The sequence below is a fragment of the Gallus gallus genome, chromosome 8, assembly GCF_016699485.2.
Source record: "Gallus gallus isolate bGalGal1 chromosome 8, bGalGal1.mat.broiler.GRCg7b, whole genome shotgun sequence".
NCBI lineage: Eukaryota > Metazoa > Chordata > Aves > Galliformes > Phasianidae > Gallus > Gallus gallus.
Window position 1 is genome coordinate 2,515,820 of NC_052539.1, and position 14,182 is coordinate 2,530,001.

The 14,182-nt window shown below is 39.1% G+C and overlaps 1 protein-coding gene across 2 annotated transcripts in view; it reads right to left on the minus strand.

The window, feature by feature from the left end:
- CRB1 (crumbs 1, cell polarity complex component) overlaps positions 1–14,182 on the minus strand; it is a 90,383-nt gene that overhangs the window by 25,957 nt on the left and 50,244 nt on the right. For both annotated transcript variants that reach the window (XM_015290380.4, XM_046944989.1), the window contains 4 exons: positions 7,612–8,565; positions 3,891–4,441; positions 3,305–3,470; positions 91–994 (listed from right to left, as the gene is read on the minus strand). In XM_015290380.4, the coding sequence (XP_015145866.2) occupies positions 91–994; positions 3,305–3,470; positions 3,891–4,441; positions 7,612–8,565 (2,575 nt within the window). The remainder of the gene's footprint in view (positions 1–90; positions 995–3,304; positions 3,471–3,890; positions 4,442–7,611; positions 8,566–14,182) is intronic.

Here is a 14,182-nt window from a genome sequence, read left to right on the forward strand (position 1 = left end):
GATGTGCATTTAAATGAAAGCATCAGTGGTGTAATAATCTCTCAGATGAGATGTGAAAAAAATCGTATGGACCTACCTAGTCTGTATTACCTGCAAAGCTTTCCTGTAAAGTTACCAGCACACAGGCATGAATATCCATTAATCCCATCTATGCAGGTGGCTCCGTTTGCACACTGGTGGCCCTGGCAGTAGTCTATATCCTCTTCACAGTTTAACCCTGTGTAGCCAGGTTCACAAATGCACTCATAAGAGTTGATCCCATCTGTGCAGTTTCCATGAATGCAGGGGTTGGAGAAGCACTCATCGATGTTGGTCTCGCAGTGGGTACCCACCCACCCCGGGCTACACGTGCAGCGATAGGAGGTGTACAAGTCTTCACATGTCCCCTCGTGCATACAGGGCTCTGAGCTGCAGGCATCCTCCTGTAAGCAGCCCGTAAGAACAGGGTTTGCAGATATTTTGAGAAATTGTTCCTCTTGAGGTTTTTTAGTCAGGATGTCAGCATTTTCAAAGTAGGAGAGATAAATGCCACTGATTTCTATGGTGCTCATGCATCCTCTCAGGCCATCCAAATTGTCGAAAGCCTTGTCAGCCAAATGGATGTCTGTCTCTTCTCGTAGAAAGTTGAGGCTTCCGGTAGCAGTTGTGCTGGTTGCAGCGTCCTTGTTATCGATATTCATGTGCCACCTCGAGAACTGAGACAGGGGCTCCACCATGGAGACCGTAACTTGGTGCCACTTCCCATCACTCACGGTCAGCGAGCTAGTGAGGGTCAACATGTAAAAGTTGTTGCCGCTTTGCAGTTGGAAGACCAGTTTTGAGTTGTGAATGCTGATGATAACAAACTCAGGCTCCTTCTCCGCATACAGCAGTATCACATTTTTGTCCCTAGTTCGAAAGCCAAACACGATATTGGTGAGGCCTCTGCCGATATTCCCGTTGCTTCTGTAAAATATAGCACTGCTTCGGCCGCTAAACACTGCATTAGCGAGACCTGTGCAAAGATAATAATTGAGAAACCAGGCCAGCTTTAAACCAGTCCACCTGGACAGTATCTCTTCAGTGCCCCATGATCCCCATCACTTAAGTCCTTTTGTTTCTACTGAAAAGCAATCCAGTTCCATCAGTGTCCCAGTTATCCTTGCTTGCCTCTTATGGCTGCAAAGATTACAGGGCGGTGCTACCTGAAACTCTAATCCTAAAGCTTCCAGCTCATTTCCCTTTAACGAGGAAAGGGGGACAGTGACCCTGATCCGATGACTCTGGCCTTATTTACTGTAATGTAAATCAGAAGTAGGTCTACTAAAACCAGTAAGCTAATCTAAACAAGCAAGTGTAGATAATAGTTGAGCCTTGCTTCTTCTCATGAGGGTAGCCCAGAATAAGCACTTAGCAAAGAAATAATAGTTAAGGACCAGGCTACCATAGCCAGTGGGTCTGCACTGGTTTGCCTGAGGTGCTGATGGGGCTCAGTAGCTTTGTATAGGCTTACAGGTGTAGCCAAATTTGACTTACGTAACTGCACTGATGTTTTCTACATAGTATTTGGGAAGAGGTTTTTACTGTCATCTGTGCCACTGAGTATAAGTTTTTTGTTGTTATTTGACTCTTCCTGCATCAGCTTCTTTTCGAAGCTTTCTCTCTGTCTGTGTTTCTTCTTGTGTAATTTGTGTGTGTGTGTGTGTTTTTGTTGTGGGTGTTTTTTATGATTAGGTTTTGGTTTGTTGCTTTGATTTTTTTTTCTTTCTTTTTTTCTTTTTTTTTTTTTTTTGTATAGTTGGAGTTCAAGTTTTCCTAAAATGTAAAAGTGAATTTTGAGAAAACATATTTGATGCCATCTTTAAATATGTGCATTAGAGACGGTGCAATTATTTTAACTTCAGCTGTAAATATTTACATGTGCTGCAGTGCTGATTTTAACAATCTCAATGAAAACAGCATCATATTGATCTGCATGCAAACTGCCCATGATAGAAATCTTCTGTTGATGAACCTTCTCATTCCTAAGAATCAGCCATTCTAACAGACTCTGTGTATATTTCTCTTCCTTCATAGCATAGTTAGGAATTTTGTTTGTTAGCAAAAACAGAAAATATTGCTTCAAAATTCTTACTTTCTTCTTATATTCTGCTCCAGTTCAGGGTAGTAAGGAGAAAGAAAGAGAAGGAAAGATGTGCAGGGTGGCTTATGTTCAGTCAGCCAGTGGCTATCAATTTTCAAACAAATAGACCACTTGGCATGCAAGTGCTTCTTGCCAAGATACTAATTTAATAACTGTATGGCTGGTGTTAAGGTGACTTTCTACAAAGATATTTAACATTGAAGAAAATCAAGTGATGCAATTTATGTCATGTAACTTGTATCTTCAGGAGGATGGAGAACATCCTAAGGTTGCTCCAACATTGGATGTCTTCCTATCTCTTTGCAGTGGAGGGGTGTGGGGTACACTTGCAGTCTGGCAATGTAGCGATCTATTCTACAACTCTGACATGCTCTCTTGGATAAGACAAAAGCAAAGGTTATGTAAACATCAGTGCCTGCATCGTTGGGTCTAGTTGAAAATTTCTGAGGTCGATATGGCAGGATATTCTCATTAATATAACTTACAATTGATATTATTATTGATATTTCTGCTATTATATGGGGCTGCTCCGAAAGTAATGCCTCTTATTTTATTACATTGGCCAGTGATGTCAGAGGCAGATGGTGGTGGTATGACAGTAGAGGTTGAGCCCTCCTGCCAATATCCCATTACATTTTTTTGCTGTGCAACAGACAGAAGCAGAGAGGAAGTCCGACACATTGGCATCTGATATGAAAGTGTTTAGGAAGCAAAGGTGTATCCCTGAATTCCTCTGTGCAGGGAAAATATGACATTCACTGATGCTTGCTGAACATTTATGGAGACCAAACAGTGGAGGAGAGTGCAGTGATGGGGTGGTGCATTTCAGCAGCGGTGACAGCGACAGCAGGTCACCTCCACTGGTGCAGATTTTCACATGCGCAGCATGCAGGCTCTTGTTCATCACTGATGAAAATGCACAGCTACTGGTGGTGACTGTGTTGAAGAACGGTGCTTTGTAGGTGAGAATTTGCTCCCTTAAATACTGTTACTGCCTTCCCTTTAACTGTTGTCATTTCCGTGATAATAAAATAGGAGGCATTACATTCAGAGCAACCTACATAATATAGAAATAGCATTGAATTTTCAAAGAAGTAAATATTTGGTTTTAAGGAAATATTGATGAAAATTTCAATTGTTTCTAATTTCCAGAGATGACAGGAATAACTGAAATTTACCTACATTCAAATCCTTGGTGCACCAGCTTGCATTGTGCTTCATGAGGACAGGGCCCAAGCTCACACCACTTAACTTCCTCACAAGCTTTCCCTGCTGTGTTAGGGGGGCAAGTGCAAGTGAAGTCATCCCAGATTGAATAGCATACACCACCGTTGTGGCAAGGACTGGACTATGGGGAAAGAGAAGAGACAACCAAAGTATGAATAAATCTTGGTGGACTTACAACTCTTAAGAATGTAGGACTTTTTGTAAAAAAGGAAAATTCTATTTATATCCAATGGAAAGCAATAGAGATTAGTACTAAGACCACACAGAACATTTTAATAATTTGTGAACAATAGCATTGTAACCTTAAAATGTTTTCAATTTCTTCTACACCAGTACATTTTGCTGATGCTATCAATCATATTTATCATAACTTTGCTGTATCAAAACGTATCAAAATCTGCTCTTTCTGGCATTTTTACATTTTGCTAAGATATTATTATCATGATATATTGTACAAAATGTAGGGTTCTGGTTTTTGGTTTTTTTTTTTAAATCCCCCACAATAAATACATGAAAATGCTATGAAAACTGTCATTCTTACCTTGCAGAGGTTGTCACCACTGCAGCCTTGAGTGACATTGATCAGGGTTCGATTGATAAAAGAATTCAGTGAATTGGTGAGGGAGAAGAATTCCAGTGGCTGGTTATTCACTCGTACATCCTGTATGCAGCCTTTGAAATACCCGCCATTTCTATCAGTTTCTCTGTTATCTGGTAGGCCTCCAATGTAAAGAAAGTCCTTACTTTGGGTTGTTAGTACTGGAGTAGAAATAAAGCCTAAGTATTGAGAGGATTGGAATAATTCCAACATATTTGGTTCTATTTTTAATGTTATTAAGTAGAAATTTCCATCATTTATAGGATGTTTCCCTAATAACTTTATGGAATTTGGAGCTAACATTGCGAGTTTTCCACCTTCCAAGTAGACTCTTACATAGAGACTTGTACTGTTTCTCAAAGCCAGTAACAAGCCAGATGATTTGCGTGTTCGGACAAACATTGATATATTCAGATTTTCATTCTCAGTAGCATCAACAGAAAAAGCAGCATAGCCTGAGGAGTCCTCAGATCCAAATCGACCTGGAATATACTCTTGGAATTAGCAACAGGAGAAAAGGAGAAAAAAGAAAGAAAGAGGAAAAATACAATAGTTAGGGCTAAATGACAAAGGAACCAGTATAACGATCAAATAGCTACTTCTGATAATATACTTTACGTATGGTAGTAAGATGTGCTGGTATTTATGGATGAATAAAGACTTGTTCTGGCCATAAATAGCTTCTATTCCAAAAATCCTGTCAGTTTCCACGGCCATAGCTTTAGGCCCCAGTACAGGACCAGATGTTATATTATTGAGCACAATTTTCCCCTTTATGATGCTCTGTGTGGTACTGTGTTTGCAAATGGTAAGAGAAGGACAAATTTCTACATTTTCCTGGATTGGTCATCAGAAAGATCATTTTGAAAAGAAGCCAGTTGCTTTGATCCTCTGATGACAAGGGAAGTTTGCATAATTCTTGAACTTCATTGATTTTTTATGTTGCATTGTCAGAAGCTGCTTAGCAAAACCCTCTTGTGTAAAACTTACAGATAGCACACCTATTTTGTCTTGCACAGGTTTTTCAACAGACTCAGTAAGTTCTAATATGAGTTCTGCTCATTCCTGAGTGCTTATAATGCTACTGTGTCATGGGGGAAAAATGAGCTAGGATCAAGTGAGCCTTTTTATTTTTTTGTGCTTATCAATTAAGATGATTAAACCAAAACCATCTGTCTCTCTGCCTTACTCTTTATTTTCAGTAATGATTTTCAGACTCGTAAGGATATAAAATACGTAGTCCAAAGCGTATTTTATTCTGATGAATCATCTCGTTAAAGCACAACAAAGTGTTTCTATTTTTACACTTCACGTTTCATGATCTTGTCCTTGGTATTATAGACTTCCTGCCTAAACACTTTCAAGAGCTATTTTTTAATATATCAAATTCATAGAAAGAACAAACCAAGCATTTTTTTTTTTTAATGCTCACATAGCTGAGCAGTCAGTCCCCTTTTGCACAGTAAAACTCCTAGAGTGAGACTCATAGGCCAAGTTGCTGCCTGCAGCATTACTTTTTTTAATTGACTGTTAAAAAATGCCATGAAAATAGGGTGCTGAATGTGAAGATCCTAGCAGACCTTTAATAATCATACTGCATTACTATGTGGCACAGTAGTATTATTTGACAACAGGAATAAATCCTTTCATTGTTCTTAAACATTTTCATAAATCAAATTTCAAAAATTTTAGTACTAAGAGTAATATTATGTTCATTTCTAAATCTGCTTGTTGAAAAGTCTGGTGTGTAGAAATAATTAGTTGTTGAAACGTGTGTTTTGAGGCATGAAACCTCTTCAGATAGTACCTTCTAGGTAAGGCAGTACTACAGACTGAACCGTATTTTCATGTAGGTAAAAATAAAATTTCTGCTGGAATTAGTTACTATCAGTTCTCAAAAAGGTATTTCATGTTTGCAATTATTTTGTTGTATTTCTATTTATAAATACGTATATATACACATGATATATATACATATATATATAATCAGTCTGATCTTCTGCTTGATGAGATGGCTAGCATCACCTTGGTCAGTATTAACCTCTTGGGTCGCAACATCTGGATGTTGATCAAAATGAGTCAACATCTGTTTGTTATTTTGTGTATGTAGAGAAAATATTGCCTCTTGTCAATTAAATACTTGGCAGCAACTTTTCTTCAAAAAGACACTAGCATTTCTTATGTTATCCTTTGCCACACGTCTCCCCCACTCTGCCTTTTAAGCAACCTGCCGCAGTCTTTTAAAAATGGCATATATCTAGAACCTATGTATCAAAGTGGCATGGTGCCATGAATTGCAAAGAATATTGTGGTCAGCAGAGAGAGAGAGAGAGAAAAAAAAAGCTTGCTTTCTAATCATTCTCAACAGTTATAATGCCAGCATAAGCCTCTCCTAGCCCTGACTGGTTTTAATTTCACTTCATATAGGGAGGCCAACATATTTACCAGATGTTGTCCTATACTCTAAAGTTGCTTTCCAAACTTTTGGATAAATTACAGCTAGACTTCAAAGAAGTCTGTTACAATTACCTCTCAGACTTTGTCATTTTGCAATAAGGGAAAAAAAAACTCTATTGAAAAGTATTGATACCTATCAAGTATAGCATACAAAATGAAACTGTCTTTAAACATTTTGAAGTGCATTTCAAGCCACGGCTTTCTGCAGCAGTGCCTCTGGCGAGCCCCTGGGCCCAGCCATTCAGCTGCGGTAAGGTAGTGGATTGTCCTGGCTGCAGTGCGGCTGTGCAAGCCCACACCAGTACGGTCTGTCTGCTCTCATCTGACCACAGCACTGTTGGTGCTCCTGAGATATGCTTTATTCAGCTCCAGAGGGTTATTTGCTGCTGCTCCAGCACAGATGTGGGACAGCAGGAGACCTCCTGGTGTCTTCCCGCTTTCTCTCAGCCTGTGCTTAGAACGATCACTAGTAGCAGGGAATGTGCCACAGGCACTGCCAGCTATTGAATCCCTGCTTCGCTGCCAAAGAGGCTGTGTTCTGACATGTGCTCTTCTGCTCACTAAGACATGGGCAAGTCTCCCTCTGGCCCTCAGCAGCTATCTGGTAGCGCAGCCTTCGTTAGCTGCTGCCTGGAGCTGTGCGGGACCCGGCTGAGAGGAACAGCCTCTGAGGACCTGGCTTCTCCTCGGGCTAATCAGATTAAGTTAATAGGATAATCTCGTTCATTTTGTAAAATTGGAATCTGTATTTATTTATTTTTTTTAACTTGCAGTGCTTTGCTGGCCTTTCATGGCCTTAAATGAGTTTCTTTATGTCAGCCTAGAGAGGATAAAACTCTGAAAGAATGCTTTGAAAATAAGGCTTCGACTCCAAGTGATTCGGTTGCTTTCTAAGTTTTACTCAGAGTGCATAACCTCCTGTGAACTGCAGTTTTCCAGAGTTTATGGAGTGCTAAGAGTGCTAAGAAGATTTAAAAACTGGATGAGTAGAATCCCCCAGTTCGGCCTGACTTTTTGTCAAGCTGAAAAGCAGCCTTCTTTGAAAATAACTAGAAAATAATGAGCATGTGCTACTGCTAACCTCTTGTGCCTTCTTACCAGTGGGCAATAAGTTCCAGAGATCCCTAGGGTCACACTGGTTCATCACCGAGGCCAGATTATGTTTTCAACACCCCCTGACAGCGTTGACGGCATCACATGCTCTTACCTGCTGCGCAGCTCGGCCCTGCGTACGGCCGGTAGCAGTCACAGTGGTAACTCAGCCACAGGTTGGAACAGCGGCCCCTGTTCTGGCAGGGGTGGTTTTCACACCAGTCCTTCTTCCTGCATCCTGCCTCGACGTTTAAAGAGGATTCAGGTGATGCATTCTCTGGAGTAATAACATTCAAGTCTATTTCAATATCCTGAAGACAGCCTACAAATGAAGGTGTAGAATGTATATTATTGATGTTAAGCTGAGAGCTGCTGCTAATGTTCCCCACTGGTAAGCTGCCCAAAAATGTGCTCTGAAATGCAAGCCTCACGTGATCATTATCTATCATAGCAGAAGTTTTATTGACACATGATTCTGCACAAGAGCTGTCAAGTAAATTAAGAGTAACAGCTCTTGCCAAGGTTACCTCCACTGAATGCCATTCTCCATCACTGACATTGTGTGAAATATGCAAAAGAGCCCGTGGCTGGTTTTTGACTTGCACGGACAAATGTAAGTAGCCATTCAGTAACTCCAGCTTCACAAATGTGTCTTTCTCCCCTCGGTAAAACAGAAAGGCTGTCGGTTGCACAGTCTGAAACCTCAGGTTTATATTATAGGAAGATTCCTCTTTAGTGGTTGTGGGATTCTTCAACCAAAGGAAACCATTTCCTTGAAAAGAAAATGTAGTTACAGTTTCACAGTGTATTCCAGTATATCCAGGTGAACATATGCAGCTGAATCCATGATGGCCATTTTTTAAATGTGGGATACATATTCCATTATTTTGGCATTGTTGATTAGTACAGCCACGGAGGATTTCTGTGCAGTTCCAGCCGCCGTAAAAAATCCCTTCTTTGTCTGCAGGTGGGCAATGGCAAGTGTAATTCCCAGGAAAGTTCTCACAGATGCCACCATTTTGGCAAGGGTTCGTGTGACATTCATTGATGTCTTCATCACAGTGAATACCTGCAGAACAAAGAATTAGACATTCTGCATTGAGCAACCAGAGCCCAGAACGGTGTTTTTAAGAGCATGTGCTCTGTTAAATCATCTTTAACTTAAGAATGAAATTCACAGATTGAGCAGGGAGCAGCTGGAGCCTGACCCTGCATTCTATCAGAGATCCGGCTAAGATGCAGCAACATGCACCACATCCACAATGAATGTGCAGTGGTCACATTTCGGGAGTAGTTGCATACTGTAATTTTTCACAAATAAACAATAGATCTCACATCTTTGGAAAAAAAAAGAAAAGCAGAGGTGGTTTCTAGCCTATCAGCTATGATCTCAGACTGAGACAAGAATTCACATGAGGATGTGAGAGAAGCAGTTGGAGGGATCTAAACCCATGTGATCCAGAAAAATATTCCTGGTATTGCATATCTACAGTGGAACGTTCTTTACTATTTTCAAACTATAAAGTAAGAGAAGAGGAACAGAGCATCTTCCCAAATGAACCAGGGATGGTGATTAAAGCATGAGTGACGCAGCCTCCTATTTCCTTTTCTCTCAGATAGCACTTGGCTTCTGGTTCACAGGGTAAAAGGAGAGCACCTCATCTCACCTTCACTGCAATTTAATAGGTTGTGATCCAAGTACGTATCCTGGGTCAGGCTGCACAAAGGAAGACAAATCTGTTCCTCTCGTAAAACTCATCAGCTTATCCCTCTGGACTATTGACCACCTACAAAATGGTAATTATAGTAACTTTTCTCAGGGGCAGTCAAGTGACGAATAAGTATGAAATGGATCACAGAAAACGTGTTTCTTATCTTGAAAGCATTCAAAATATCCAACTGCTTTTTTGAAAATTTATGCAAAGTACAACCCTTAATATTTGCACTGTTCTAGAGAAAAATATGAAATAGTAGCTTGAAAGATAACTGCAAATTATCATCAGCACAAAATAATTTGTAGGCGTAATGATTCCTGTCCCTGCAGCAAAATGCCTTCAGCAGCTCCTTGCTGGCTCACCATATGAGGTGCCTCCAAGTTACATCAGTGGGTAAGCAAGACTCTCAGAGACACAGCCAGGTACTAGGCACTACACCTAGTTTTACTTACAAATTCACATAGAGCTTTATTTTTATAGCAAAATACAGTCATTTTTTTTCATGGAAAATTACAGAGCAGCATTCAGCCACAAAGAATAGCTTCAGATAGTGCAGATAAATGTATCTACTCAGGCTAATTCCCTGCCTGTCCACTTTATTCAATCACAGCTGTAACTAGACCCATCTTAGAGAGAGGTAAGTTATGAGAGAGCCAGAAGGCAACTCAGTTGGCTGAGATTGTTTTAAAGATTAGGCAAAGTGAAGTGGTCACAGCACATATGTGAAAGGCCCTCTTAGCAGTGATCTTCCTCATTACAGTGTTCTCCTTTATTATAGCACACAGTTTCCGCTTGAAGCCTCAGAGTATCGAACACCACCGTGCCCTCCTTGGTCTGACAGCGGGGTTGTACCACAGCAGTCTCTCTGCTTTCCAGCCAGGCTTATATTTATTCCAACATGAGATGTCTGTATACCTTAATGTGTAGTGGCATCTGGCAGAAATATGAATCATCAGGACTGACTTTCCCAAAGTGATGTGCACTTCCCAAACCTGTTCTGACTGTGGGCCAGAACAATGCCTGCTTTGCCCAGTTTGTGGCAATTTCTGTGTTAGCGACTTGTCCTGCTTTTACTGCTCTGGTATATGAAAAGTGAAGTCACCGTGAGCTGTTTCCTGTTTCACTCAATGTTTTAGTACATCTCCTGCTTTGACATCCAGAGCAATGTGTCCACAGGTCTTGTGGACTGCTCGGTCTTACTGTGACAGCTGTAGAAATATGGGTCTCATTGGGTTTTTGTGTCAGAGAGAAAAATTAATTCAGCCTAAAAGCACTGGAATCAGGTTTGTGCTTAGCTTTGCTACTGAGCCTCAGAGTGATCGGGGCAAATGTAAGAATTTATAGACTGGGGGCTCCTATTAAACATTTCACAGAAAAAAAATAGAAACCCATCATTTAAAAAGATCAACCAAGTAAATGGCATGCAATGGTGCCTGCCCAGTTACTCTGCTGCTGCGTGTTCCACTTTGTGCACATTTGTTTAGCATCCCAAACCCCTGCGAGGCAGCACCTCTGCCTACAGCCCGTGCTCTGAGCCACACATTATAGGAGGGACTGACTTGTCCACAGACATCTGAAATATGCATGGACCAAGCCCAGCTTCACAACGCAATGTTCAGTGTCTGTGTTGTTCTCTACCTCACCAAATAAGAAGCAAAATTAATGAAAAGTTGTCATGAATGTGCTAAACTTGTTTGTAAATTGTATACGTTTCTGTCTTTAAATTTAGGTAACACTTTTGTAACACAAATATTGGTGTCTAACAAAGACATAGCTATTTTAAAACAGAATTGTGCTATTTTTGGTGTGTTATTTTCCCATAGAATGTGAATAACATCAGTTTCTAACTGCGAAGTGGCTTTCACAGCATGACTTCATTATGTGCAATTTCATGAGTGTTTCAGTGTCAGAATACAAATGCTTATTTTTTAAGTAATTATGTTAATAATATGTTGTGAAATGATGATTTTGGAGGTACCTATATATGTATTGTTTGTATATACATATAACCACAGATTCAAATGGCTGATATTTCATAATAGGATTAGCAGAAACATAAATATAGGTCGCAACAAAAAGCAAGCAAACCATTTTTTTCATATCAGGAATAAATAAATCAGCTGTTCTTACAAGTGGGTGGTTGATAGTGCTTGTTATCTGCCAACTGCTATGCAAGCAAAGACCACTGTCATTCAAGATAAAAGCACTCTAGATAAAAGGATTAGCCAATATTTATAGAACTGTATAAGCAGTTCAGATAGCTCAGGTCGGAAGAGAAGCTGGCATGTAAAAAAATGAATTCTGAAAAGCAACTGTGAGGAACTGTTTTTTTCAGGGTTGTGCACAGTTGCTCAGCAAAACGTATTTATATTTTTAAAATGAAATCGTTCAGCATTTTCTCTTCTAAATATATGACATGCCTACCTAAAATTTCAGGAAAATATATTGTGAATATTTTTTATCCTATTTCTATAGGTAAGTAGTATTTTTTTTTTCCTCCTATGAAGTTTCATTCAAAACAGAGATGAAGCAGCACCTTTGACTCTGAAAACACCACTCATAGCTTTGTTGCTTTTTTTCACCAACTACTACTACAAGGTAGCTATTCTCTACCCATTAATCTCTTAAACTATCTGCTTCAAATTTAGCAGAAAAGCTTTTCTTACAGGAGCAGAATGACAAAAGCAATTTTTTCAAGCATACTTCTGCTAAACGCCTCTAATTTGCATTTCTACTAAACCGATATAAAGCTGTTACCCAAATTACACTTTTCACACACACATTTAGTTAGAAATCTCTTTCCCATTCCTTGACACTTAATAAATACCATGTAAGTACAAGCAAGCAGTCTGGACAGACAGATGTGACGTGTTCTATACAGCCTAACTAAGTGCACATATTAGTACACAAAAAGAAAATATTTACCTGTAAACATTGTCATTAAAGTGATGTAAACCTGTATCCTAGTTGCAACCATCTTTTTCTGAAGTAAATAAATTTGGTTTAGCATTTATGCAGTCCACAAAGTAAGTTTCTGCAAAATTCAAAGCAGTTCTTGGTATAAAGGCGTCTGTTCTAGGATTAGCCTGCTCCACTTCTGTACCTGCTGATGTAGTCTGATGGTGTATTTTGCTCAAGCCAGATCAACAAGGCTTAAAGTAAGACTCATTAAAGTGCTTACGCAATAGATATGTATTCTACTTACATTCTTTTTCAGAATGTTCAGTCTGAGTATGCTTGCACTGAACTTTGGTGGTGTTTCACTGAGAGTCACATTTCAAGGTTTTATTCAAAACTGATTTGTTACTTTTTATTATTTGATGGGATTTTTTCTTTTAAGGATCATATTTTCTTTGGTTTTCAGGTGGCTTATAAAACCAGACCAATCTTTTTGCAGTCACTGTCATTCAGAAATCTGTATACATCCACAAAGGAACCGAAAAGACCTACAGTTTGTCTGGTTTCTTTGTTTTGTAAAGTGTTTTTGTTCCACTGGCTTTCACTGTACCACTTACTAGAAATTAGCGTCTTCAGATTTTTGAATGTGCTGAAGACAGAAAAAAAACATTTACTGAAACATTTCTCTTCTTCAGCACTTGAGCAAGACATTTGGATTTGGCCCTAATTTAATGAATGAAAAATAATTATAGAGCTTGGTAGATTGAAGTACTTAGGTCTGTGACAACAGAAATAGCTGACTTTTTCATATATTTTTTTTTACTTTACTTATTTATTACTTTATTTATATTATGAACTGCATAAAACATTGCTAGAGCAGTAACCCTGTGCAGTTACTGGCATACTAACAAAGCAAGATGGCTTTTGCCCAGGTTGCTATTTATACCATCCAACTGACATATGACCAGCTATGCATTCAGATCTGTATTTTGGTAGTTTCCCATTTTAAAACTTCAACAACGGATCCTGACGTCTCTTTCAGACTGTCTTGTTTTATTTACTCCAGAATATAAAAATAATTTTATCACTGAGAAATTATCTCTGTGGTCCAGATCTTTGTTTACAAATGTTTGATCAAGTTGTGAAAGCTCCCAGGAAAATGTTTATATTTTTTTTTGCAAACAGGTATTTTTCAACTCCTTCCCCTCCCTCAACTCATTTCTTCATTTATTAGGAGATTCCTGTCTTTGTGTTAAATGTGGTTTTAGGTTCACCAGAAGACGTGCACACAAGATACAATTTTGGATTCAGTTAATCTACAGTGCATGGTTATTTCCACTGTGGTGCCCAGAAAACTGCTTTTCCAGCTTATGACACAGAGTGATTATTCTTATTGTGAATTCAAATATCATGGAGTAGGAATGTCATCCAGACTCTTTGAAAGGTAAGGAACTAAATTTAAAGCAAAAGGAAGTAAATGTTGACAAGTTATTATGCAGGTACTTCTCAGATGTCTTGTGCTGCAGCTCTAGCTGTAGCACTAATAATGCTTTTTTATTTTGGAAATAACAAGAAAAATTTGGAGGTTCTCAGCCTCCTTTTAAAACATGACACTGACAAATGTTCTGAGGTAAGATTATGAATGTATGCTTTGTCACCAGGTTGGGGTAGACATATATTACCACAGCTCAGTGACAACAATGAGTTGCTGACACTCCAAGAATGAAAAACCTCATACCAGGGTATTTAGCAAACTGCCTGAAGCCATGTCAGAACCATTAGCAGGTTATTTTGAACAAGTGCCATGAAAAAGTGAGTTACAGGAGATGGTAGAATCAAGTAACCTACTCTAATTGCTGAAAGGTCTTTAATAACAGCAATAAATGCAGTATTTTCTTTGATAACATTTTCATATGCTAAACAAGGAAACTGATAAAGCCACTATAAGTTGGGCGTAAAAATTGTGTAATCCCAACCAGAAATTAATTGGTAGGAGTTCACTGTTGTTCTGCTGAGTATGGTTTGAGACTGTCCTATGTCTGCTCTAGTTATTTTCATAAAAGATGTGGATGA